The sequence below is a fragment of the Aulonocara sp. 'chitande type north' Nkhata Bay genome, linkage group LG20 (genome assembly GCF_057382095.1).
Source record: "Aulonocara sp. 'chitande type north' Nkhata Bay isolate Kocher_YH1m ecotype deep benthic linkage group LG20, A_spYH_male_GT1.1, whole genome shotgun sequence".
Lineage (NCBI taxonomy): Eukaryota > Metazoa > Chordata > Actinopteri > Cichliformes > Cichlidae > Aulonocara > Aulonocara sp. 'chitande type north' Nkhata Bay.
The window spans coordinates 28154204-28178177 of record NC_141363.1 but is presented as its reverse complement, the minus strand read 5'-3'; the positions used below and the strand labels follow the sequence as shown (position 1 = coordinate 28178177).

Sequence of the window (23974 nt, the reverse complement as noted above, 5' to 3'; positions counted from 1 at the left end):
GATTAACAATGGAAGAGAGACAGACCATCATAACACGTATAAATGTCGGTCTGTCCTACAGAGAAACTGCAAAGAAAGTCAAGGTGTCAGTGAGTCCAGTTTCCTTCAGCATCCAAAGGCTCAGAAACAAACTGACAGGAAGAGGTCTGCAGACCCAAAGACACGACTCAATCAGAGGACAAGTTAACAGCTGTGTGATAGGCGGCTGACAGGACAACAGCTTCAAGCACAGCTTAATAGTGGTCGTAGTAAGAAAGTCTCAGTTTCAGCTGTGAAGAGAAGACTTTGAGCTGCAGGTTTGACAGGACGAGTTGCAGCAAGAATGCCAGACGTCAGAATAAGACAAAGAGGCTTGGCTGGGACATGAAATACCACCATTGGACTACTGAAGACTGGAAGAAGGTATTATGGACTGATGGATCAACATTTGAAATCTTGAGATCATCACACAGGATCTTTGCGGTGGAGTAGGTGAAGGATGGTTCCACAGTGTGTGGCATCGACTGTCAAACATGGAGGAGGAAGTGTGATGGTCTGGGGCTGTTTGCCGGTGACTTGTACAGAGTGAGAGGCACCCTGAACCAAAACCACAGCATTGTGCAGCACCATGCAGGACCCTCTGGTATGACCTTGGTTGGTCAGGGCTTCATCCTACAGCAACATAAAGACCCAAAACCTAAATCCAAGCTGTGCCAGAACTACCTCAGGAACAAAGAACAAGGTGGTGAGCTTGAAAACACGGAGTGTCCAGCACAGTCTCCAGACTTAAACCCCATCGAGCTGGTTTGGGATGAAGTGGACAGAAGAGTGAAAGCAAAGCAACCTACAAGGTCCACGTTTATGGGAACTTCTGCTACAGATATGGGAGAATATTTGATTTCTATTGTAGAAAGAAGCCACGACTGTCTTCAGCTGTTATATCTGCCAAAGGGGGCGACTTTGATGAGTCAACCCTTTTTTTAAGCTACTATACAAGACTAAGTTATTCACGATAATAATTTAAAGCATCTTCAGTACTTGTGTCTGTGAAGGTTCTCAGTCATCCAGGTCATTGTAGTCAAAGGAGCTTGCAAAGAAAAGCGTCTGGGCTTCTTTAAGTTGCTTGAAGACGTTTCACCTCTCATCCGAGAAGCTTCTTCAGTTCTAAGGTCAAATGGTGGAGAGTCCCAGATTTAAACCTAGTGGGAGTACTTCAGTACTTGTGATTAATGATTTGGCATGATATAAATAAAACTGGGGTGTTTTTTGTTTCATTTATTTTATTTACTTATCTTTTCTCCTTGTTACTATGTGGAGTGATATATTCTTACTGTAAATTTGTTGTTTGGTTTGAGTTAGGACAGGAAATAAGTGTTAATGTTAGTTTGTTCCTTGACTTTTGGTGCCCACTTGCGATATAAGTTGGATTGTAGATGGGAGGCAGGGTTTAATAAGAATATATTCTTCTGCCTGCTCCTTTTCACACGTGGTTGCAGTGCTTTACTGACAGAAAGTGTAGTTGGTTTGTTTGAAAGAACTAACTGTGGAAACTGTTGACCAAGTGTGAAATAAATAAATAAATGAAATGAAATAATGTTACATGCAGATGTTTCCAGATGGAAAATACCTACTGTTTGTCCTCATCTCAAACCCCATTCACTGTGAAACCATGCACAAGATTACCTCTATCATATATACTCTTTGAATCCTTTTTTGCTGATTCTGCTGCCTCTGCCTCTTGTTTATTTTACACGTTATGCCCATATTTTAACTACATTTTTGTCTGGCATCATCTGCCTGCTAGCCCTTAAATCTCTTATGTATAATTTCCAGCGTAAAGCAAACAGGGTTCTTTCCAGCACAGCTTGAGGATGGCCCCGGGTATACTTCCACTTTTGATGGTCAGCCTGTCTTTGCTTGGGATACCCCACAGGAGGAAAGAGCTAATTTCCTTGTGCTGCTTCTGTGGAAGCTCTGCTCCTGCGCTCATGTTGGGTTGATGCCAGGCAGATTCACCTGAGACTGGTTGAGGCTGGACTAGTCCATGCTGCCTTGTGTTTACCACCTGGGCTGCCATCTAAAAGGCGTGGAAAGCTAGGGCCCAACACAGCAGGAACCCTGATTTTGTGTGTAGCTTACGCCACCAAAAAAAACTTGTAATAAACAGCCACTCAGTTTGTAGTCTTATATTTTAAAGGACTTGTTCTATAATGAGAATCTGGATTTAATGTTAATCTTTTTGGCCTGGCAGCGTGATAATAAAATGTGGTATTTTTAAAAACTATATTCTAGAGTTCCAGTTCATTTGTGCTCCTCACATCTTTGCCAAAGGAAGTGGAACAGCTGTAAGCTTTAAAAAAAGACATTTTTATGCCCGATGATCCGTTTGAGCTTTCACTGCTCTTTTAAGGTTCATAATGATTGAGAAAGGCAAGAAAGTGTTTATTAAAACAAACAGTTTCTTGCCATTCTCAATCAGGTCACTCCTTACAAAGTGGCCCTTGCTCTGTCAATTTCCACTCACCCTGGTTAATTAATAAGACTTGCAGCCTTCAATATTTCCATCGAAAAGCAGGATGACTGCAGAAGTCCCGAGGTTTGGTTGTCTACTGTGAACACTTCAAAGAGCTCATTCACTCTTACTCGCTCGATCCTCTTATGTCAGTAATCTTGCTATAAGAATAATTTCCGTTTATCATTGGATACTATCAACTGTATTGTTTCTCCTCCATCTCAGCACGCTCTGTTACTTTCTGATGATGATTGTAACACATTTATCAATCACTTAAATCACATAAATAATGTGATGTCCTCAAACTGCTTCCGTTCGGTGCCTTGAGTCATTTATTTGGCTTTGCTAAGGTAACTCCTCTACTAAAGAAACCTAACCTTGTTGACAGCTCTATTGGTAACTATCAGCCTATTTCACAATTAGCAAATTATCAGAAAAATTGTAAAAAGTTTGTTCGAATCTTAAGTATGTCATGGTGATGGAAGCCAACAGTAACACGGAACAACTATTTCCCTTTTTATTAAAAACCTCAGTGTGGACAACCACTGTCCTCCTGCAGTGTGTCATATATGCAGTACAATGTTTCACATACTTTACCACTTTGTTGTTGTGAGAGCCGTATTCTTTTATAGCAGCATCAGTCACTCCGCTCCTCAATGTGCACACTGCAATCTCAAATATTATTTAAATTCTACTTTTTATTCTGTCTATAAAATAGAGAGAATCCTTCATGTAAGTAAAAAATATGTTTATTTTTGTTAGACCCCCACATGCAGTTACAGTAGTTGTTTAACTCTTTTCCATTAAAGTGTTTATGTTGCTCATCTACAATGGACTTATCGAATTAATTACCTACTTGAAAAACAGCCAGTTTCTCATGTCTGACACAGAAACATGCAAAATAGATACACAAAGTTGAAATGCAACTAATACAAAACCATACCAAACTCTATATTTCTCTGATATAATTTCAGTTCCAACAGCAGAATTCGTCATGCGCCCCGGGAAAAGGCTGGACTATCCTAGGAGGACAATGACACAAGCACAAAAAGAAGACAGTACTGTTATTTAACTGGTCATGTTGCAATCCTGGTACCATCATCATCCTTCAAATGCATTTATTTCCAACTTCTACTTAAACTTTAAGTATTTATATTTCATTTAAAAAATAAATAAAACTAAGTGTCAATCAACATAAATGTGTTCTGCAAATTATTACTTGGCGTACTTTATGGTATGAACAAAAGTGGACTGTCCAAAACATTTTTACAATGAATAGTGTGAAGAAGGTCAATGTTTAAGGCAAAGCTGAGATAGTTTGGACATGTGCAGAGGAAGTTGGTGTGATGGAGGCAGATGAAGGCTCAATGCTGTGCCAACCCCGAAAGGCAGCAGCCCGAAAGAATAACAAGTGAGAAAACACATCAACACAATTGTCACGTTGTCAAGTTAAGAACTTGTAGAATATGTGAATGCACATTTAGTCAAAATCCAACTGCATGCACATTTTTAAGGGTTGACATGTTCTAATGCTCTGTATTTATTTAACAAATTTAATTCAAATTTGTGTTTTGCTTCTCCGACTGCAGTCCTACCTCTTCCACTATTGCATCCCAAGCCACTGGCATTTCCTATTCGATCGATCCTGGCTCCAAAACAGCCAGAGGTGCGTTTCCTGGTGGCCATCAGCAGGTCCTGGAGGCGGCTCCTCTGATTCACAGTCTTGCCCTCAGTTAGTGGTTGGGCTTTTTCAGATATCAGAGGTTCTTGGTTCCCCTCTTGGTCCCATCCTTGGCTGGCCTGGCTGCTTTTGGGCTCTTGGTTCATGTCTTCATAATAAGCTTCCAAGTCTTCTTTCTGGACCACTTCTTCCAATGTCTCCTCAAAGCGTTCCAGCAAAGACTGTTGTAGAAATCATAAAGCATCTAATAAATCAGGTGGGACGTGCAAGTGTGTGTGTGTGTGTGTGTGTGTGTGTGTGTGTGTGTGTGTGTGTGTGTGTGTGTGTGTGTGTGTGTGTGGGTGGGTGGGTGGGTGTGGGTGTGTATACATAATGAGGGTGACAGGCTGCAACAACACCCCCCTGGGAGCCAGAGTCAGGTCCATTAGACCATGAGACCCAGGCTGTCCACGGACCCCCAAGAATAGTGAAGACCTGAGGCCACACATCTCGATGACAACCACGTGAAGGAAGAGGGAGGCTCCACATGGAGCCCCCACTGCCAAAGGACAAGGGCCCCAGAGAACCAATGGGTAACCAACCCCACAAGAGGCCGGCCATCCCAGCGTGAGCCAAAAGAAAGGTCCCAGGTGATGAGGATTGTTTGTCAACCCTTGTTTAAAGGACAATAGTGGACTTTTAGAATGAGATGAAGTTGCTGAACCCTGACCTCCAGCATCTCAAATCAGTTGGTTTAGCTATAAACTTGTGTGAGGAATTTATTGACAGTGGGGGTCTGTCTGTCAGAAAAGGAGGAATAAAAGCTGCCTCAGCTAGGTAAACAGGAAGCAACAGTTAACCCAGCTGACTCTCACACTGGATTATTACACCTCACAGAATCTCAGTTCCTATGTTATGTTTCTTCTGCTAATACTGATACTATAGTGTACACTGCAAGCTTTTAAATACAGACCTTATGGTGCAAGTGAGTGTTTGAGATATAAAGGATGAGTATGACTGTATGAAAAATAGAGTGCTTTTAAGATTGACAGTTGTGACATGAGCACCCGACAGCTGGTCAACAATGCTCACACTCAATGCCTCAGGTGCAGATCAAATTGAAAAACACACAGCAGTGACGAGTTGTGTGGGGCCACCAAGGTAGCCAGGAAAGACCCAGTTCATCAGCTGATCATCTAAATCCCCTACTACACCCTACCTGGGGTCCCAGGGTTGGGACTCACCATCTCCACCGCAAAGCGTGGACTAGAGTCAGCAGATGGGTCCCGAGTCTGAGAGCCCACCTGGAGTCACCCACTCAGCCAACAACAAACAAGAGGGACCCATCATTCACGATGTTTAAATTTTAAATATCACAGTTATCATCAGTGCACAGATATTGTGACGTTCACACTATGAACCAAAGGCTGCATACTTTCAAAACAATGGATGTTTTTATTGCCTAATTTAATAGGTATGCAAATATTAACAGCATATCAGGAATAAAGGTGAAGGTTTTGTTCATGTGTTGTCAGTGCTGTGTCAGAGTCAAAGCAAACTCATTAATAACTGTCTACTTCAGCCACAGCTAAACCACAGCTTGTTATTCTGGAAGCAGAGAGCTCTAATTTCTAGTTCACCTCAGCTAATTATAAGATGAAGGAAGAATGAAGATGAAGGTTTTGATGAAGTTAAAATTACAAGTGAAAATCAGGAGAACAAAGTAAAGCTGGTATATCTTTGAGATCAGATCAATGTGAGGTCACACTCTAATGATAACTACTTTTCGACATTGTGTTGCTTTGTTTGTAATCGCCTGATCTGTTGTTGTGTCTTCTTGGTGTCATCACAACAGTCAACATTTTATCTTGTTATGCCCTCTCAATACTCACAAATCCAAAGAAAAGCATGTCAACACGTGGTCTGATTTAAACTATATTTGAAAAAAACTCTTTACTTTGTCAAGTAAAACATAAATCAGTTATACTGGACTGGATGCATTTGTGCAATTATAAAATGCTTGTAGCATTCCTACAAGCATGGTATAATTGAAGACACTGATACCAGTGAAACTGCCTTTGAATGACTTTTAAATGTTGTAATAACAGGAAATATGTTATTCATGCAACTATTTTCTCATCTTTGACCCTCTCTCTGTTTGAATATCAAAGTACCTGACCCTTCACAGTGTAATGTTTTCACAAATGGTGTGTTGATTACAGGTGTGACATGGTTTCTTACCTTGAGCTGAGCCAGGTCATTAGCAGATGAGGGCCTCCCCAGTATGTGGCTGCTAACCAGTGTTTGCTGACACAGCAGGGCCAATACACCCCACAGAACCTCAGTTCTCATGTTATGTTTCTTCTGCTAATACTGATACTATAGCATGCACTGCAAGCTTTTATATACAGACTGGCTCACATACACAACCATCTACATACACTTACCATGCGCCAGACAGGCAGTGCCATCATTTTGTAGACGGCCCCAAGTGCATTCTGACACCTCTAAATGATAAGGCCGCTGGTCAGATGTCTCTTTAAGTGGCGCTTGGTGGTAAGTGACATGTGTGTGTGTGTGTGTGTGTGTGTGTGTGTGTGTGTGTGTGTGTGTGTGTGTGTGTGTGTGTGTGTGTGTGTCTATGTATACAGTATATGTGTCTGTGTATCATCATGCTTTCCAGTCAGCAGTGGCATGACCTAAGGAGCCATCTTGGATCTCTGAGCTGTGTATTGGGAAGAATGCAGTTTCACTATGCAAATACTTAACACTGTCTACACTCCTAAGAATGAAACGTACCATAGTAGGTTAAAACTGCTGCTCGTGGTTCCATGGTTTAGATTAGGACAGGAAGGAAACAATGTTATAGTCAAAGGAATATAAACAGTATCGTGAATATGATTTATTACCATAACTGAAGGCATTTCTTCCTGCCATGAGTTTGTAAGGTAGGAATAATACAGCCTATAATCTAAAATTATAGGCTGCATTATGAACAGGCATGAACAGGCGGTATTATAGAAAAGAAGAAGCATATACTGTGAGTATGTTTCAATAATAGGTGGCCTTTAATAGAAAGTAGACAAGAATTACATGGACTCAACTTTCAAGAAACAATCATAAATTTACATGTTTTATAACAAACAAGTAATTTTCACATATTTAAAGAAATATTTACAAAATAAATATTTGAGTTTTAATGTGTATTCGGTGAGTTTCAAAGTTAAGAGTTACACAAACACCATGTTCTCATTTTACTGTAACTCCACAGTATTAATCAGACAAATCAGAGCCTGAGGTCTTTATTGGTTTCTAGGGTCTTTGCAGTCGCACATTTTGGAAGTGCAGACTTTGATGCACTATGATAAGAGATCGCATTTCATGGGTGGAGCTTTGCCTTGTTCGCTCATTCAGAAGGCACATAAATGGCACATTTAATAAGGGATGTGCTTCACACAGACCCCTAATAATCCTGCAGATTTGAATTCTAAGGAGTCATTTTAAATTCCTATTTGGAGAAAATTAAAAAGCAATTTAAAAAAAATCACAAGGTCACTCAAAACTAAACAGAACTGAAATAAATAAATAATATTTAGAGAATCATTTGTTTCATTTTGCTGAGAAGACTAATACCATTGTCATGCTCAGACCTCATGTTTAAAACATACAAAAACTTTTTTTAAATTTGCTTTTGTTTTTTCTTTACACTCTTGGCGTGGGACAATCCTCCACAGCTGACCAAGCTCCCAGAGGACTTTGTAGGACCTATGATGGCCAGCTAGAGCCGGAGAATTATAGGGAATGTAAAGTATTTGGGCAATAAAATATGAGATTTATGTGGCTTTGCAGCATTACAGATGTGCCACATATACTTGCACAGTGTGACCTTAGCTGCCTTCAGGCTTTGAGCAGACAAGGACATTAATCTGAGTGGTAAGAAGGAATATAAAGGGAGTGCACTGGGTGTGATTGAAAAGTAATGTGATCCTGGACATGCTGCTGCAGGAGGTGTCTCTGTGGCCTGATGGTTGAACTGCTAGCTGTTGGAATGCATTTAAATTACCCAGAATTCATCATTGTTGTTGCTGTTTGAATCCACTTCAGACCAATACAGTTTGGACTCCTTTCCATCATTTGAGGAACAGGCTAACCAAATGACTGTGGCTGTGGTGAATGGATGTGGATCCTGAGCACCCAGCTTTTGCGTGCTCTCTCATGAAAACAGAGCCAGGAGAGCCTGAAAGAGCGTAATGTCATGGCTTGATGCTTTGGCTTTATGAGAACTCCAAACAATGAAAATTAAAGCAGTGACTGCAGTCAGCAGTTCAAAGCTGGGCGACCTTCATTTGGTTCCAGTTGCAGCAGCTGTGCTTCAGATGGGACTGAACTGGGAGCACATCCAGTTCCTCTTCATTGGATGGGAATGGGGTGGCTGAGAACCAGTTGAAACTTTAAACAGTGATTGCTTTTAGCACTGAGTGAGTTATGGGCATATTCACAAGACAACTCAAAGTTATGGATTGTTATGGATAATTCAACCACAGGCTGCTGCTACTTCCTGCTTTCATCTTTCGATCTGTCCATTTGTCTGACGGTAGAATCCAAAGCACTTGCTCTTGTATTATTATACTGTGGTGGACCACTAGAGGGCTCCACTCACACCCAGTGTTGAGGAAGTGTGTGTTGCTGTGTTTGTGGCGCGATGTGTTCAGTTGATGTTGGAGAGGAATAAAGAAGGAGTGAGAATTAAGAGCTCTGTGTCGTCCATGCTTACCTCCACAATACAGTCTTTATCTTACAATTTAAAGTGCCCTGAGTCAACTGCTGTTAAGATTTGGTGCTATATAAAATTGAATTAAATTGAATTGAAATTGGAGGCTGAGGGAGCTTCTTCAGGGCCACACAGTGAGCTGCCTCAGAGAACCTGTACACAGTGGTTAATATAACTGTCTTTCCATCTGAGAGGAGAAAATCAGTGATAAAATCCAAAAAGATGTATGACAAGAACCTATTTGGAATTGTTAGTGGGTGAAGGAGACATGTGGGGGAGGCAGGAACGTATTCTTTAACACTAATGAAGGACACCAAAAATATTGTTTCAGGAAAGAAGTAGTTCTACTTACCCAAAGGTAGCAGGCAAACCTAGTGATGTGGTCCCAGTGGAAGCTGGGAAGGAATGCCATGGTGGTAATTTCAGTTCTTAAAAAAAAAGTTCCAAATACAACAAAAGTTGCCTCGAGATGCTGTAAGGTAAAAGTCTTCCATCACCGGTACAAGCGGTACATGGTGGACAAATTGAATCTTCTAAAAACAAGAACCATTGTGTAAGATTGGAGTTCAAACTTTTAGCAGTCTGCAGGTAGGAGAGAAATTGTAGCCTGTGGTCCAGCTGGACCTGAGGTGGGGCCAGGCTTCACCTGTCAACCTCGAACAGGATTTTGAAAAAAGTAGAGGAAAATCCCAATCTAAACACAAAGATGAAGACGCTAAAGAAGTCTCTTAGGACATCTTTTCTGAGGGTCTGAGACACCGTAGGGATTGGTTAACCCAAACAGCATACGAGGTGTTTGAAATGTCCCAGTGGAGTTTTAAAACAATTTTCCATTCATCTCCATCTTGGATTCTAACCAAATAATTAATTTTTTAAAACCCAGTTTAGTAAATAATGTTGCAAAGATCAGAAGACAGAGTTGATTAAAGGCTGTGGATACTTACTCTTGACAATGGTTTGGTTAAAGTTCTGTAATCTATAGATGGTATGAGTGTTTTATACCTTTTGTTGCACACTCTACTTCAAACATACAAACTACACTTAAAATAAAATATGACAAGAAAACTATTACATACTCTTACTATAACTAAAAAACACAACTTTTCCTCAGATCCCCAGACTCTTGAATGATGTACATGGTTCATGACAACCACTTCAATAAAACCTTAAATCTAAAATGATAAATCGATAAACCACCCCGCCATTTTCTTCTGCTTCTGTGAAGTTGGGCCGTAGGGGCAACAGTCTAAGCAGGGAAGCTGAGACCTCGCTGTCACCAACCAGCTCCTCCAGCTTATCCAGAGAAACATCAAGGCATTCCCAGGCCAGCCGAAAGATTTCTCCAGCATGTCTTGGAGAAATCTGGTGCCCACTCGTTACAATAGCAATGATTAGTCGTCTAGTCGTGCACGTGCCTAGTATATTTCTAGACGAAGAGATTTTTAAGATGGGTTGTCAGACCCAACCCATCAAAAAATATCCATAAAATTCAGATTTTTTTGGAACTGAGATGTTTATTAGCCCTTATAACAAAATCCACAAATCTTTTTTTTTTCCTACATAATGTTGTGCATGATATATGTTTATTATATATTTTTTGTATCGCATTTGATACATTGGATGTTTTGGCAACTTTTTGTTAACAACAATGTTAATTTTAGACAAAAAATGAGTTTTGTCCATAAGATTTTGAAATTATGGCAAGTATTGATCATGTTCATGAGATAGAGGTCTCAGAAACTCATATTAAATATGATACAAAGGACATTATAGGGTTAATACCCTGTTCGGTGCCTGTAACAAGAAATCACATGTGATTTTTCTTCCCCCTTTATTATCTCTAAAAGGGGAATTTATTTAACAAGCTGGGGACTTGTAAAGTGTGGTGGAGTCAGTGTGAATTGTTATACATCTAGTGGAAACAATCAATATATCAATCAGTCAAACAGCCATCTAAACCATGTGGCCATGAAAGGTGGTTTGAACACTCTAAAAAAGTCAGCAAATTCAAATTCACTCATGATGATGTAATTGTAGCTTTAATCAGTGGAGCTCCTCACTGATGATGGAGTGCTAAGCTGTACTGTAATTCACTGTACATCACTTCCTTGTTAGAAAGCGTTTAATCAACCTCGGAGACGCAATCAGGTGCCAAGCTAAGCATGTACACACTAAACTACTCAGCTGATCAGCAGTAACGCACTGGCAGTGAAATAAATGGGAACGGAAAATCATTATCACCAATAAACAGTTCAGCATATTAATCAATGTTGTTGAGTAATGATCTGTGTCAGATCATTACTCTTTTTTATGAAGACAGAAAAATAAATCTGTTATCAAATGAATTCTGTATATAAACGTCCTGCATAGAGCTCCCTGCTGCTGTCAGTTACTCAGAATGACAAGAGCTTCTTCATTAAGACAACACTGCATGTTTCAGTGTGTGTTTTTATATTTGACAGTTCAAAGGAAAAGTCTCCCGTACATTTGTGCCTTTTTGAAATATGTTGGCTGTGTCTCATGGTCAGTGATGAGGGCCAATGACGTGCAGTTGTAAACATTTATTAAAACATTCAACAGTACACAAGGAACAGTTTGGCTTTGATTATTTTAAATATTCTGCTGAGCAACAGTATTTAATAAATATTAGTAAATAAATAGCCTTTAAATAAAAGTATCTTTGGGTAGAGACGTTGCAGTTTTGGAATTTAGATGGTAAGACTTCATCTTTGCTTTGGATCTGCAAGGGAAGAGTAAGAGAGTAAGAGTTAAATCTGTGGTACATTACTCTAACCGTGTTGTAGTGTAGTTACTGTAACTTACTGTATCTTCCCACAGTGTTGCACCCCAGAGAGCTCATGGAGCCTATTCTGTCCATCCGTCGCCCAAAACAACCAGAGGATTTCCTAGATGAATCATTGCGGACACTCTTGAGGTTCTTGGCCGAAAGAAACTCCCGGATTTCAGCTTCATCTAGTCCGGTGTCTGGCTGATGTCTATCTCCTGCGTCCTCTCTGCTAAGGCTGTCTAGAAGATCTCTCTGTCCAGGGGCATTTTGGTCCACTGCCGTTTGGTCTGAAACAGACTCTTCCAGTCTGCTTAGGAGCACCTTTAAAGATCCACACAGATGAAAGTTGTACTGTGTCTTGAATAATAACCATGGCGATTTAACTATGGCATGAGGATAGACAGAGGCACTCAAATGTATTTGTCAACAGTTTATGTCTCAGTTTATTGAGATTATTAGAAGCAATGTTGGAGCACAGGTGACAGATAAAAATGATCAGACTTTATGCTTTTATCACATGAGAGATCAAGGCTAAATATTGGGAACAGCTATGGAAGGAAATGCAGGATGTTGTTCAACATTTTACGTGAATAAAATTGAGTTCCTTGTTCTGATTGCTGCTACAGATTGCCTGAAACTCCCAGAAAGACTCAACTTTTTCAAGAAAAACTTTAGTGACTTTAGAGACTTACCTTCAAGATGTCCATGTCAGTGTCAGTCAAGCCAGTGCTGATGGGATATGTACTAGTCAGCTGCAGCTTTAAAATGAGAAGGAGGCTACAGAGCGATATAGAAGACAGACGCATGTTGCTCTGTGGGTTGCTGCAGCTCGTGTTAGTAGTTGGATGAATGGATAAATTCTCTTTTTCTTCTTTGACTTGTAGGTGTTTGGATGCCGGAGCCAACAGCAGCACTCTCTTTTATACTTAAGGTTAACACACATAGGTATGCCAGGAATTGGACCGGCATGCCTGACACCTAATTCTGATAACACGAGCTGTCGGAAAATGCTCCTTTTAAAGCATTGTATGCTAGTATTCTTATGACATAGCCGCTTACATATGCTACTTTGCTTGAGAAACATTCTCCAGAGCCTCCCCACCTCACACGGGACACTGTTGTCACTGAGTTACAGGAAGTAGTAAACTAATGTGACAACATGATAGTGTTACTAAATGAAGACACAGATGTAATAGTTGTACGGTCACCTCGTAATAATTGCTCTGAGAAATCATCTTTTAGTGGAAGGAATAAAAATGGGGGGTCCACTCTGCTAATGGGCTGTTTACATTGCCTAATGTTCTTTTCTTGAAAGTGTATTTTAAAGTCTGTCACCTTTGGATGATTACAACATTTTTAATTGTCGGTCATCACTGACCTGCTGTGAGAAGCAAAGGAAAAACAAAACACTACACATATCACTCACAAGTCTTGTGATAACTTTAATCAAATATAGCAGTGAATTAAATGATTATGAATTTAGGTGAAGTACTGTCTCTAAAAGACGGATTCAGCTCTGCTTTCATACAGACAGATACAGGAAATCTTTTATATTTCATGCAGTTATAGTGACTGACAAGTAGTAACTGCTAAACTCACTGCTGGGATTTTGGTAGGTCTAAATAAATAAAATCGTTTTTATTATTGTAGCAGTCTCATTTGGACCACCAAGTCACAGAATCCTCAGTAATTGAATGAACACAAACAAAAAAAACAATAATTTAATGAACAACAACAACAACAAATTTCACTTTCTTGTAAGCAAATTAACTTCAGAATAAACTCCTCTAAAAAAATTAAAGGGTCATCACACTATCTGGGTTTGGGGCAAGGTGGAGCAGGAAAAGCACTGCTAGAGCCAGATCACCAGTAAGCTACTACTGCATTTTCAAACAAAACATTCGTGAACGGACCTAGAGAACACTACAACTAGCAGGTCTGCCACTGGTGCCCCAATTATCCTTGCAGATGAGAGCAGGTTCAGCCCTGAATCCAAATAAGAATGAGAATCCAGCTGTGGTGGGGTGGAGCAGCGGGTTTAGGGTGTGGAAGCAGGGGAGGCTGATCTTCACAACTGATGAGCATCATTTAATCATGCATTACCTATTCCAGTAGCTGCTGGGGCCGGAGAGGAGCATTTTCATCCAGACACAGGAGCTGGCGTGACAGAAACTGACAGCGAAGATAAAGGAAGAGCGCTGCAAAGTTCAAGAGCACATCAATCAAATAAAAACTGCCCAAGCATCCGGGTCGTGCCAGGAGTTTTTTCCACAGTGGTGCTGAGGAAAATTTCCTCCAGGCCCAGGAGCGCCCGTACAAAGGGAGCGGCTAGATTCTGGCAATTTTCACTGGGAGACAAAGTGCTTGTATTAGTCTCTCCTTGTAGCTTCTCTGGTGACCCTGTAGCTTCTCCAGACCCTTCTCCGGTGGCTGGAGGTGCCAAATTTCAGCTTTCTGGCCTCCCCCTATTGTGATAACCATCTCATACAGGCCCAGAGAGCAGATTTTGCTGTGTTGCAATAGCAGTTTTTGCAGATGTGTTCTCCCCCCTGCCCGGCTGTACAAATGCCATGGAGCAACATTTTGAAATGCGGCCTGATGTGACAGCACGTTCAGAGGTTACCTGAACGCCAGAGACAAACTGTGCAAAAGGAATTGTTTGAACTGCTCAAGCTGGGAATGATAGAAGAGTCAAACAGTGCATGGAAGAGTCGCACAGCCCCATAGTTCTTGTACTAAAGAAACATGGGTCCATATGGTTCTGTGTTGAAGTTGAATGAGGTTTGATGTTTGATCGACGAGCTCCTGGACCAGTTGGGCAGAGCTAGTTTTTTTTTTTACGATGCTAGACTTAACCAAGGGCAACTGGCAGATTCCCTTATCTGCAAAGAACATCCTTCACGAGCAGATAGAGAAAGTGGCTGAAATCCAGAAATCCCAGAGTGGCTGAACAAGGCACTAATTGTGGCAGTACAGAAACAAGCTTTCAGCACAAGATCTATAGAGAATGAAACGCCACAACAAAGTGGCCGGCATATTGTACAGCAGGGGTCCCCAATCCCAGTCCACGAGGGCCGGTGTCCTGCAGGTTTTAGATCTCGCCCTGGGTCAACACACCTGAATCACATGATTAGTTCATTACCAGGCCTCTGAAGAACTTCAAGACATGTTGAGAAGGTAATTTATCCATTTAAATCAGCTGTGATGGATCATGACACATCTAAAACCTGCAGGGACACCGGCCCTCGTGGTATGGGATTGGGGACCCCTGATCTACAGTAACATTGTAGCACTCCTACCCTTTTATTCAAAAGGCCCGCTTTCAGTAATGGTGACCACAAACACTTACCAACAATGCCATGGCCACGGTTAGAAAAACTGCTGAAACGGCCAGCAGTTTTTCTAACCGTAACAGTGGTCCCAGTGGTAATCGGAGTACTTGGTGCAGTGACTCCCAAGCTAGGCGAGTGGCTCCAGCAGATCCCAGGAACAACATCGGAGATCTCTGTCCAGAAGAGTGCAATCCTGGAAACAGCTAAGATGCTGTGCAGCACCCTAAAACTCCCAGGGCCCTGGTAGAGGACCCGAGCTTGAATGATGGACTTTAGACAATAATACAATAATATATGGTGATGGTGACGATTTAATGATTTTGTTTGCTTTCCACCAGGATGTCACCAACTTCTAATTTCTAACTTCTTAAGTTCTACATCTATCTGTGAGTCATTGTAGGTTTTCTTTTGTATCCATTTGATTAAATATTTTAGTTGACTGTGACATAATAATGCAAATTTGTACTGCTTCTAATCTATCGTGTCATTTATTATCTTGTAGTGTTGCTATGGCAATTTTGGGTTTCTTGTTTTTCCGATAGATTTTTGTTGCTCATGCACCGAGGAATTTAAACCAGTTGTCTGTGAGTGCTATTGGGGGCATTAAGAACTGATAATTATTCACTCCCGGAATATCTGCTTCTGTTCTATGGGAAGCAGGGAAAGCTGTGATGAGAGGTAAAATAATTTCTTTCTCATCACACAAAAAGAAAGAAGAAAACAAAAATATTCAGGAATTAGAAAAAAACATCAAATCACTAGAAGAAGCCTACGCGTCCCACCAAGATCAGGAAACACTGAACAAAATATGCAAAACAAAACTAGAATTAAATGAAACTATTAATAAAAAAACACAATTCCTTATACAAAGACTTCGCTTGCAGAATTTTGAACACAGTAACAAATCAGGTCGATTTCTAGCTAACCAGCTAAAAATAAATAAAGAAAAAACAACTATATGTGCTGCTAAAGATTTATCGGGGAACACAATATATGATCCTGGAAGAATAAACAACATTTTTAGGGATTTCTATGAAACTTTATACTCACCACAAATAAACCCATCTAAAAATGAAATTGATCTGTTTCTTGACAACGTAACTCTTCCAAAATTACTAGACAGTCAAGCAATGGAATTGGATTCGCCACTGACGCCAAGTGAACTCCAGGAAGCCCTGATAAGTATGCCCAATAATAAGGCTCCAGGTCCAGACGGCTTCCCTGCAGAATTCTACAAAGAATTCTGGACAATTTTGGCACCAGTATTCCACAGCATGTTGCAGGAAATCGAGGAAAATGGCAGACTACCACCAAATATGAATTCTGCCAACATTAGTCTCCTGCTAAAACCAGGCAAAGACCCTTTATTTCCCTCAAGCTATCGTCCAATTTCTCTTTTAAATGTAGACCTTAAAATAATCTGCAAAGCTCTCTCAAAGAGATTAGAGAAAATGACCCCCCTCTTAATTCATCCTGACCAAACTGGTTTCATAAAAGGTCGGCACTCCTCAACAAACACTCGTAGATTACTTAATTTAATAGACTACTCATACGATAAAAACATCGAAACCATAATATTATCTCTAGATGCAGAAAAAGCATTTGACAGAGTTAATTGGAAATTTTTATTCGCAACTTTACACAAATTTGGTTTTGGAAACTCTTTCATAAACTGGATAAGAATATTATACAATTCCCCAACGGCTCGTATCAGAACAAATGACCAGACATCCTCCAGCTTCTGTCTCCTGAGGGGCACCAGACAGGGATGCCCACTCTCCCCCTCACTTTTTGCAATTTTTATCGAACCTCTAGCAGCAGCATTTAGACAGGCTACAACAATTAAGGGCATAAAATGTAAGAACATAGAACATAAAATCAGTCTCTATGCGGATGATGTGTTGCTTTTTCTGCAAAACACACAAACCAACCTCTCTGAGGTAATTACTTTAATAAACTGGTTTTCAAGAGTTTCAGATTATTCAATTAACTGGCCAAAATCTACAGTTCTCCCCATTAACTGCTCCTTCCATAATTCTTCCTCTGCCCCACTGCAATCCGGAAATATTAAATATTTAGGTATTAATATCTCTCCTAAGCTTTCAGACTTAACTAAACTAAACCACATCCCACTTCTAAAGAAAGTAGAAGGCGATCTGACTAGATGGAAATCTTTACCCATATCACTCATGGGAAGGGTCGCCACTATAAAAATGATGATCTTGCCAAAAATAAATTACTTATTTTTGATGATCCCTAACAAACCATCACAAGATTGGTTCAGATCTCTGGATTCATATATTTCCAAATTCCTTTGGAAAGATAAACCCCCGCGTATTAGCTTAAAAACGCTACAAAGAACCAAGGATAGAGGAGGATTAGATCTGCCTAATTTTCACCAATACTTCTTAGCCAACAGGCTTCAGTTCATCTCAGAATGGTTAAAACATACCTTCTTAGTTGAGCCCTGGCTAGATGTTGAACAGGCACTATGCAAGGATCTAGAGATTTCAGACCTACCATTTATTAGCTCAAACATCAAAAGACATGAATGCTTTAAAAGTATCAACATCAGCTTTTCTCTAACAGCATGGTGGGAGTTTCTAAAAATAACGGAGTCTTCATTAATCCCATGCAAACGTACACCTATCTGGAATAACCCTGACATATTACAAAACAATAATATGATTAATTTCCCAGAATGGAGTTGTAAAGGAATTAAATACTTAGAACATATATTAGAGGGAACAGAATTTATTCCATTTGACAGACTAGTTGAACAATATGGGATCAACAAGACAAGATTTTTAGAATATCAACAAATTAAATCCATAGTAAAAAAGAAATTTAACCTCAGTCAAGTTGAATTACAAACACCACTAAGTGCGGCACATTTTCTTACTCTTAAATCCCCCAAATTATTATCTAAAATATACAGAACACTTTCTAAATTAGATGAATCAATATCCCTTCCTACTGCAAAGTGGGAAGCAGATTTATCAGTCAGCTTAGACCAAAACTTCTGGTCTCAGATTTGCTTAAAAACTTTTAAATTAATTAAAAATCCCAGTCTGCAATTAATACAATACAAAATACTTCATAGAGTGCACTATACAGGTCATCGGATGTTCAAGATGGGCTTTACATCTTCCAACAACTGCTCACACTGTCAAGGCAATACACCAGACAATTACATCCACGCTCTTTGGTTCTGTCCACCAGTGCAAAAGTTTTGGCGCGAGGTATGTGAAGACTTATCAAAGTGTCTGAAATGTAACATTCCAACTTCCCCCTTAGTGTGTCTACTGGGCAGCTTAGATAATGTCACTTCAGAAAAGAATATAGCCCATATGATCTTCACTGCCCTATGCATAGCCAAGAAAACTGTCCTCATGAACTGGAAAAATAAAAATAATCTTAATTCTAACCAATATAGAAATTATCTATTAGATTACATTAGTCTTGACACAGCCTCTGCCACCACATCAGATCAATTGCTCTGGGCCCCTTTTATCAGCTCCATCACCTAGTGGGGGTGGGGGGTCAAAGTCAGAGTCTTCTCCCACCCCCATTCTCTGCGGCCTGCTGGAGCGGGAGGGCTAGTAGGAGGAGTTGGCCGTCCGACTGCGGTCTGGGGTGTGGGGCCTCCCTGCTGCTGCGGAGTCGGGGTGGTCTGCCTCTCCCCACCGCAGGGAAAAGGGTAACACCACCTGGGTCTGGGTGCAATTCCCCCCTCCAGGGGCAAGGGTACCTAGACCCGGTTTGTAGAGTACGCTTGGGGAGTGTGATCGTGTGTACAGCGTCTCTTTATGTCTGTCTCCACGTTGGTTGAGTGTGGAGTGAGTGCATATGAGAGCATGAGGGTGGGAATGGATGTTTGTGTCTGTGTGTGCCTGTATGTCTGTGTCTATATGTCAGGTTGGGTATCAGACGCCACCTCTCTGGGGACACCTCAGGCCCTCCAAGGTTTGGAGGCCTATCTCCACCCACCACCACTTCCCCTGCCGGTGGCGGACTCCCTCAGGTGTCGGTGTGTTGGTGGTTCTTTGTGTCTGGGGGTGGGCGTCCGGGTACACACCGGCTCACTCCTTGGCGGCCGCTTGTCGGGGCCTGGGGCCTGGGGCTCGCTCGGGCCCCTTTGGAGGTGGGGTGCCCCCGGCCTCTCGGCCTAGGGCTCGGTCACTCAGGCGCAGCTGGGGGCCGGCGGAGCTCACGGGCGCGTCACTGCAACTCCCCCTGACTTCTGCTCCGCGGCTGCTGGGCGAGCCCTCATCTGGGACTCTCCTCAGCTCTTACTGGGACAGTGGCGCGGCTGCCCCTCTGTTGGTCTTCCATGGTCTCTTGTGTTCTGGGGGCCTCTGGATGTCTGGAGTTTTGATCTCCTCCATACCCGCTTCACACCCTGGAGGACGGGGCTGTGGCCCCCCCACACTCCCTAGCAGATCATTACATGGAGAAACCTTTGGAATGCAAGCATGCTGATCCACACAGGTATGCACACATGGGTATTCACAGACGCGGACTAAAGCTTTCTTGGCTGCTGCCTCAAAGCACACTGTGCGCTGTCTATCTTGCGTGCTGCACAATATCGTTTATTACTTAGTAAATACTGATATCTATGACTAGCTAGTTTATTGTGATGGTGCTTTGTTTTCGCTATTATTATGTTGCTCTTTGTTGTTTGCTGTCTCCTCTGTTTGTTTTTGTTTGTTTGTTTGTTTGTTTTTTTCTCCATACAGGTGACCCAGGAGTTTTTTTTTTTTTTTTTTTTTTGTCTCTCTTCCCCCCCCTTCTCACCGTCTCTTCTCCCCTTTGGTTTTCTTTCTTTCTCTCCCCCTCTCTCTCTCATTCATTCCCCCTGTCCTATTTATTTAAAAAAAAAAAAAAAAAAAAAAAAAAAGACAAAGGATGAACTGAAGCTCTGCCATCACGTAATGTCGCATACTGCTGTTTCTGATGTCATTTAAAAAAAAAAAAAAAAAAAAGGAACTGATAATTATTGTGTGGACTTTAATTTTGACTGTTGCAAATCAGCCAGTTAATGACAACAGAAGGTTGATCCAGTGTTTGAGCAGATACTCACTCGTATTATTTGAGGTATTTGTGTCTAACTGATGAAAACAGTCATACAATTTAAAAAGGCCCCGACATAGTTTGGACTGGCTGTGCTGGTAAAATGTGTCTATATTGGAACAATAGTCATGAGGAATGGGTCAAAAAATTGAGAAGTAGTAACTAAAGGAAGCATCTAATACTCTACGAGTGTATACATGCCCACCTGACAAGCTTCACTACTAATTAGGTTTGTTTCACTAATAGATCCTGCCCTTGACTGTGGCAACAACTTGAAATGAGGTTCTAACGACAGTCAACAACACCCGTGTTAAGTAATAAGTAGGTAAAACATACTTTATTTCCTCTTCGGTAAGAAATACTTGACCACAAAGGAATACTTTTTGTCATAACTCATGGGTGTTTTATTTTATAATTGAAGATTTCAACACAATGTAAATGTAAACATTCAGTTGGTTTCATCACACAAATATCACAAAAATAATGTTTACTCAAGTGAGTGAAAATAAACTGCACATTTTTTATTGTTTATATTTGGTTGGAACCCTTTGAGTGGTCAATAAAAAACTATTCAGTTCCAACTTTTAGATGTTCGTTGACCGAGGGGCTGGTATTTAATCCCGACTGACTGACCCCACATATTTAGCCAGTCTTACTGTTTGTGTGCGTTGTACTTCTACCTGCCAACCCGCAGGATTAGCCATCAGTTATGAAGCACTTCTTTTCTTCTTTTTGTAAGATATAGTTACTTGTTACTGTACAGCAGAATATTATATGATTCATATAATATTATATAATGTATCAGACAAAACACAATGAAGTTTCATGCAGTGAAGCTATTAGACAATATCTAAAACAAGATAAATAAGGCTGATGTCAGGCTAATATATTTTACATTCTGCTTTCATCTGAACAGCACAGAAACAGTGCAGTGACAGAGCACATTTATCTGTGAAGTAGTCACTGACATAATAAAAAAAAAGTGTCTATTTTTGGGCACCAGTTTAGCTCAGTTGGATGAGCAGGTGACCATATGTAGCATGGCTGAGAGCAGGCGGCCGGGTTTGGACCTAGTCCTTTGCTGCATGTCTTCCATTCTCTCCTTCACTTTCCTGTCAGCCTTCACTGTTTCTGTCTAATAAAGCCAAAAAGTATATTTTAAAAAATACTTCATTTTTGTACTTTTGCTCATCATTTGAGAATTTTTATTGGTTTCTTTTTTGTTCTGAGACTGGTTGAGAAATTACAACAAAGTTTAGAAATTTGGTGAAATTCAGTTTGATTCATTTTGTCATTTTTAACATTAATTGTTTGCTTGTTTTTTCATTTTGGTCTACTGGCATGTACAATCAAGAACATGTGGAACCAAATGTTTCATATGCCGTGTCCCTGAAAGCTGTGATTTATATCTTGTACCTCAAATACTCAAATATGAGAGCTTTGACTATGGACTGCTTGTGAAGCCTAACCCAGCAGCTTTTTATTTTCATCCATCCATCTCCTGCTAACCAGTTCAGGGTGGGATGGCTCCTAGCTCAGCTATCATGGGGTGAGAGTCAGAGTGCATTCACGGAAATTTTAAAAAATATATTCATTATATTTTAAGAAATATAGGCATTTAAAAAAAAACGTCTATATTGCTCCTAATGGAAACAATAAAATCAGCAGAAGTGATCTTGTTTCCTATCAGGTGATCACATGATCAAATGAAACAAACCAAACAAATCCTTCAGGTACCGGCTCCCCAAATCACAGACACCTTTATTTCACGTGTATATATCTCATTAAAATATTTCCTGGGAAAGTCTGGAGCTGCTTTAAATTATGTCAGGAAAGAATTGAATGCACCACTCAGCAATTATGCAAAATAACTGTTTTACTGCAGTACATTCTATTACAAGGCAACTCTTATACAACAGCATAAAATAAATAATAAATACATTTATAATAATTTAACAGCTCACATTTGAAAAAGGAAAACACAGTTTTGAATATGAACCATGTACAGCAGAGTCTGAATCAACCGCCCTTTAAAGTGTCAGTCAAAACCTTGTGGTGTGAGGGGAGCTCGGCTCTTGGTTGCGTTTCACACTGATGCGCTGAAGGTCCCCGCCTGCTGACAGAACAACACGTTATTAGTCCCAGTGAAGAGCCACCCTCACCTGCTAGAACTGCCCAGCTGTTCTCACACAATGACATACGAAATCCGATCTGATTAATTATATGTATAATGATATTTATTAAAAATAAATAAACAAAATAGGATGTGACTTAAATCTTCCACATAGGGACCATAATACTGCTTCTACCATCGATTTATATTCATATTAACAAATCATATCAAGTTATACATGAACGCAAAATACCTCTGCATCAAGACAATATTTTAACTGCATGTATTCATAAAATGTAACATTTAGTGGCGCAAATTGTTTCTGTTACTCAGAATGAAAAGAAAGACATTGAAACTATGTTTGTCTTTTTTTCTGTCTTGCAACTATTCCAAATAGCGTTAAACGGAAAGTTTTCTGCTTCTTACCTTTAGCATCCCAGCCCACTGAAGGAACCGATCCTCTCTAATCGGACCCCGAAACAGCTCCTCATCCCACCCTTCTTATACCGGCTCCACGAGCGCTTGGAGGTCCTCACGAGATCTTTGAAGATGCGGGAAAGGAGGTTCTGTTTAGCCACCAGTGCGGAGTTACTGGGGTCAGAGGAGTCCCATGGCTGTTCCTCTGGCGCCCCGAACACCGACTTGCCCGTGTGCAGGTCTTTCCCCTCCACCTCAGTCTCGTCTGCGGGGAGTAACGGTGAGGCGTTGATCTCCTCTTCTAAAAGCTGCTTGAAACTCTGAGGAGAAATGAAATAAAGATGCTTTTAGAATAAAGTTGCCATTTCTGCACAGTGCTAAGAAACTAACCCGCAAAGATTCAGCAATAAATAACTCATCATTATAAAAGGAGACATTTACACCAGCTGAAAGCTCAGGTAAACTCACCTGAAGGTCAGAAACGGGTTTGGCTCCTACGAAATGAAGCAGTAACAGCAGAGACACGCCGCAAACAGAGACAGTCAAACTCATTTTCTTTTGTTTTTCTTGCTCTTTTCTGTGAGGACCAGCTGACGCACGCGCACTCAGTCCGTCTCTGCTCCACTGGCTGTCCAACGGTGGACAGGTGCAGCTTTTATACGCGACCTGATTCCGTCATCAGTGCTGGGGAAATTAACGAGGTGTGACTAATGTTCCCACACGTGGGAGTAGAGTCTAACCTGACTGCTGTAGGCGTTCAAACTCCTCTGAAGCTCTCTCTGCTGCTCAGTGTCAGAGCTTCATTTTAGAGTTGAATTACTCACGACATGGAACATCGCATCTGTTTGGCTTTCACTGCCATAACTTTGTGACAATACGCATCAACACACTTTGTTATAAATGTGTAATTACTCAAGAACAAATGAGAAAGGATTTTGGAAGTTGGCATTTGGATAGCTGACCCTTATAATCACTTCTTAACTTTATCAGCCCTGTAAGTACAGTACATGGTGAGTAGTTGGTTTGGAAATACCATATTAGTGACTCTTCAAGTAATTGAGCTCATTCATTTTTATTTCTGAGCCATAGTCGTAATTATATCGCGAGACCTGCCTGAATTCCAAACATAGAATTGGCACAAATATAGATGTTAGTATGTTTACAGCACAGGTACAAGTACTGGTTTATTATTTTAAATTTTCAACATAATAACTCAAAATGTCAGGTTTTGTTTGTTGGAGTTTTTTAGTACCAGACCAGTGCTAATCCCTCAGACCTGATTGTGGGTTATCAAGTCGAAATGTTGTGTTGAACATTTTGCATTTTTGA

The 23974-nt window shown here is 40.7% G+C and overlaps 3 protein-coding genes across 4 annotated transcripts; all 3 read right to left on the bottom strand.

The window, feature by feature from the left end:
* Positions 1 to 3224: 3224 nt before the first annotated feature.
* On the bottom strand, positions 3225 to 6574 carry nppa (natriuretic peptide A). The gene is made up of 3 exons (XM_086277291.1): positions 6393 to 6574; positions 4087 to 4393; positions 3225 to 3513 (listed from the first exon to the last, which is right to left on the bottom strand). The coding sequence occupies exons 1-3, from the start codon at positions 6501 to 6503 to the stop codon at positions 3509 to 3511; spliced, it is 423 nt and encodes a 140-aa protein (XP_086133417.1). The 5' UTR covers positions 6504 to 6574; the 3' UTR covers positions 3225 to 3508.
* A 4894-nt stretch (positions 6575 to 11468) lies between these two features.
* On the bottom strand, positions 11469 to 12620 carry nppb (natriuretic peptide B). Its single transcript, XM_086277293.1, has 3 exons — positions 12403 to 12620; positions 11746 to 12031; positions 11469 to 11662 (listed from the first exon to the last, which is right to left on the bottom strand). Exons 1-3 carry the CDS (start codon positions 12514 to 12516, stop codon positions 11646 to 11648), a joined length of 417 nt encoding a protein of 138 aa, XP_086133419.1. The 5' UTR covers positions 12517 to 12620; the 3' UTR covers positions 11469 to 11645.
* A 9353-nt stretch (positions 12621 to 21973) lies between these two features.
* nppal (natriuretic peptide A-like) lies at positions 21974 to 23360 on the bottom strand. 2 transcript variants are annotated; one of them, XM_086277198.1, is made up of 3 exons: positions 23114 to 23360; positions 22655 to 22965; positions 21974 to 22231 (listed from the first exon to the last, which is right to left on the bottom strand). In XM_086277198.1, the coding sequence occupies exons 1-2, from the start codon at positions 23195 to 23197 to the stop codon at positions 22657 to 22659; spliced, it is 393 nt and encodes a 130-aa protein (XP_086133324.1). In that variant the 5' UTR covers positions 23198 to 23360; the 3' UTR covers positions 21974 to 22231; positions 22655 to 22656. The 2 variants fall into 2 exon arrangements, with proteins under 2 accessions (XP_086133324.1, XP_086133323.1); XM_086277197.1 differs by having other exon boundaries at positions 21974 to 22228; positions 23114 to 23356.
* Positions 23361 to 23974: the final 614 nt, after the last annotated feature.

What these genes read in the sequence shown, in the direction of transcription:
- nppb (XM_086277293.1), bottom strand. Translation starts at nt 12,516, where the DNA reads ATGCGTCTGTCTTCTATATCGCTCTGTAGCCTCCTTCTCATTTTAAAG. An exon ending in CTGACATGGACATCTTGAAG is followed by an intron (nt 12,032 to 12,402) that starts GTAAGTCTCTAA and finishes GGATCTTTAAAG; the next exon opens with GTGCTCCTAAGCAGACTGGA.
- nppal (XM_086277198.1), bottom strand. Translation starts at nt 23,197, where the DNA reads ATGAGTTTGACTGTCTCTGTTTGCGGCGTGTCTCTGCTGTTACTGCTT. An exon ending in AACCCGTTTCTGACCTTCAG is followed by an intron (nt 22,966 to 23,113) that starts GTGAGTTTACCT and finishes ATTTCTCCTCAG; the next exon opens with AGTTTCAAGCAGCTTTTAGA.
- nppa (XM_086277291.1), bottom strand. Translation starts at nt 6,503, where the DNA reads ATGAGAACTGAGGTTCTGTGGGGTGTATTGGCCCTGCTGTGTCAGCAA. An exon ending in ATGACCTGGCTCAGCTCAAG is followed by an intron (nt 4,394 to 6,392) that starts GTAAGAAACCAT and finishes TTTCTACAACAG; the next exon opens with TCTTTGCTGGAACGCTTTGA.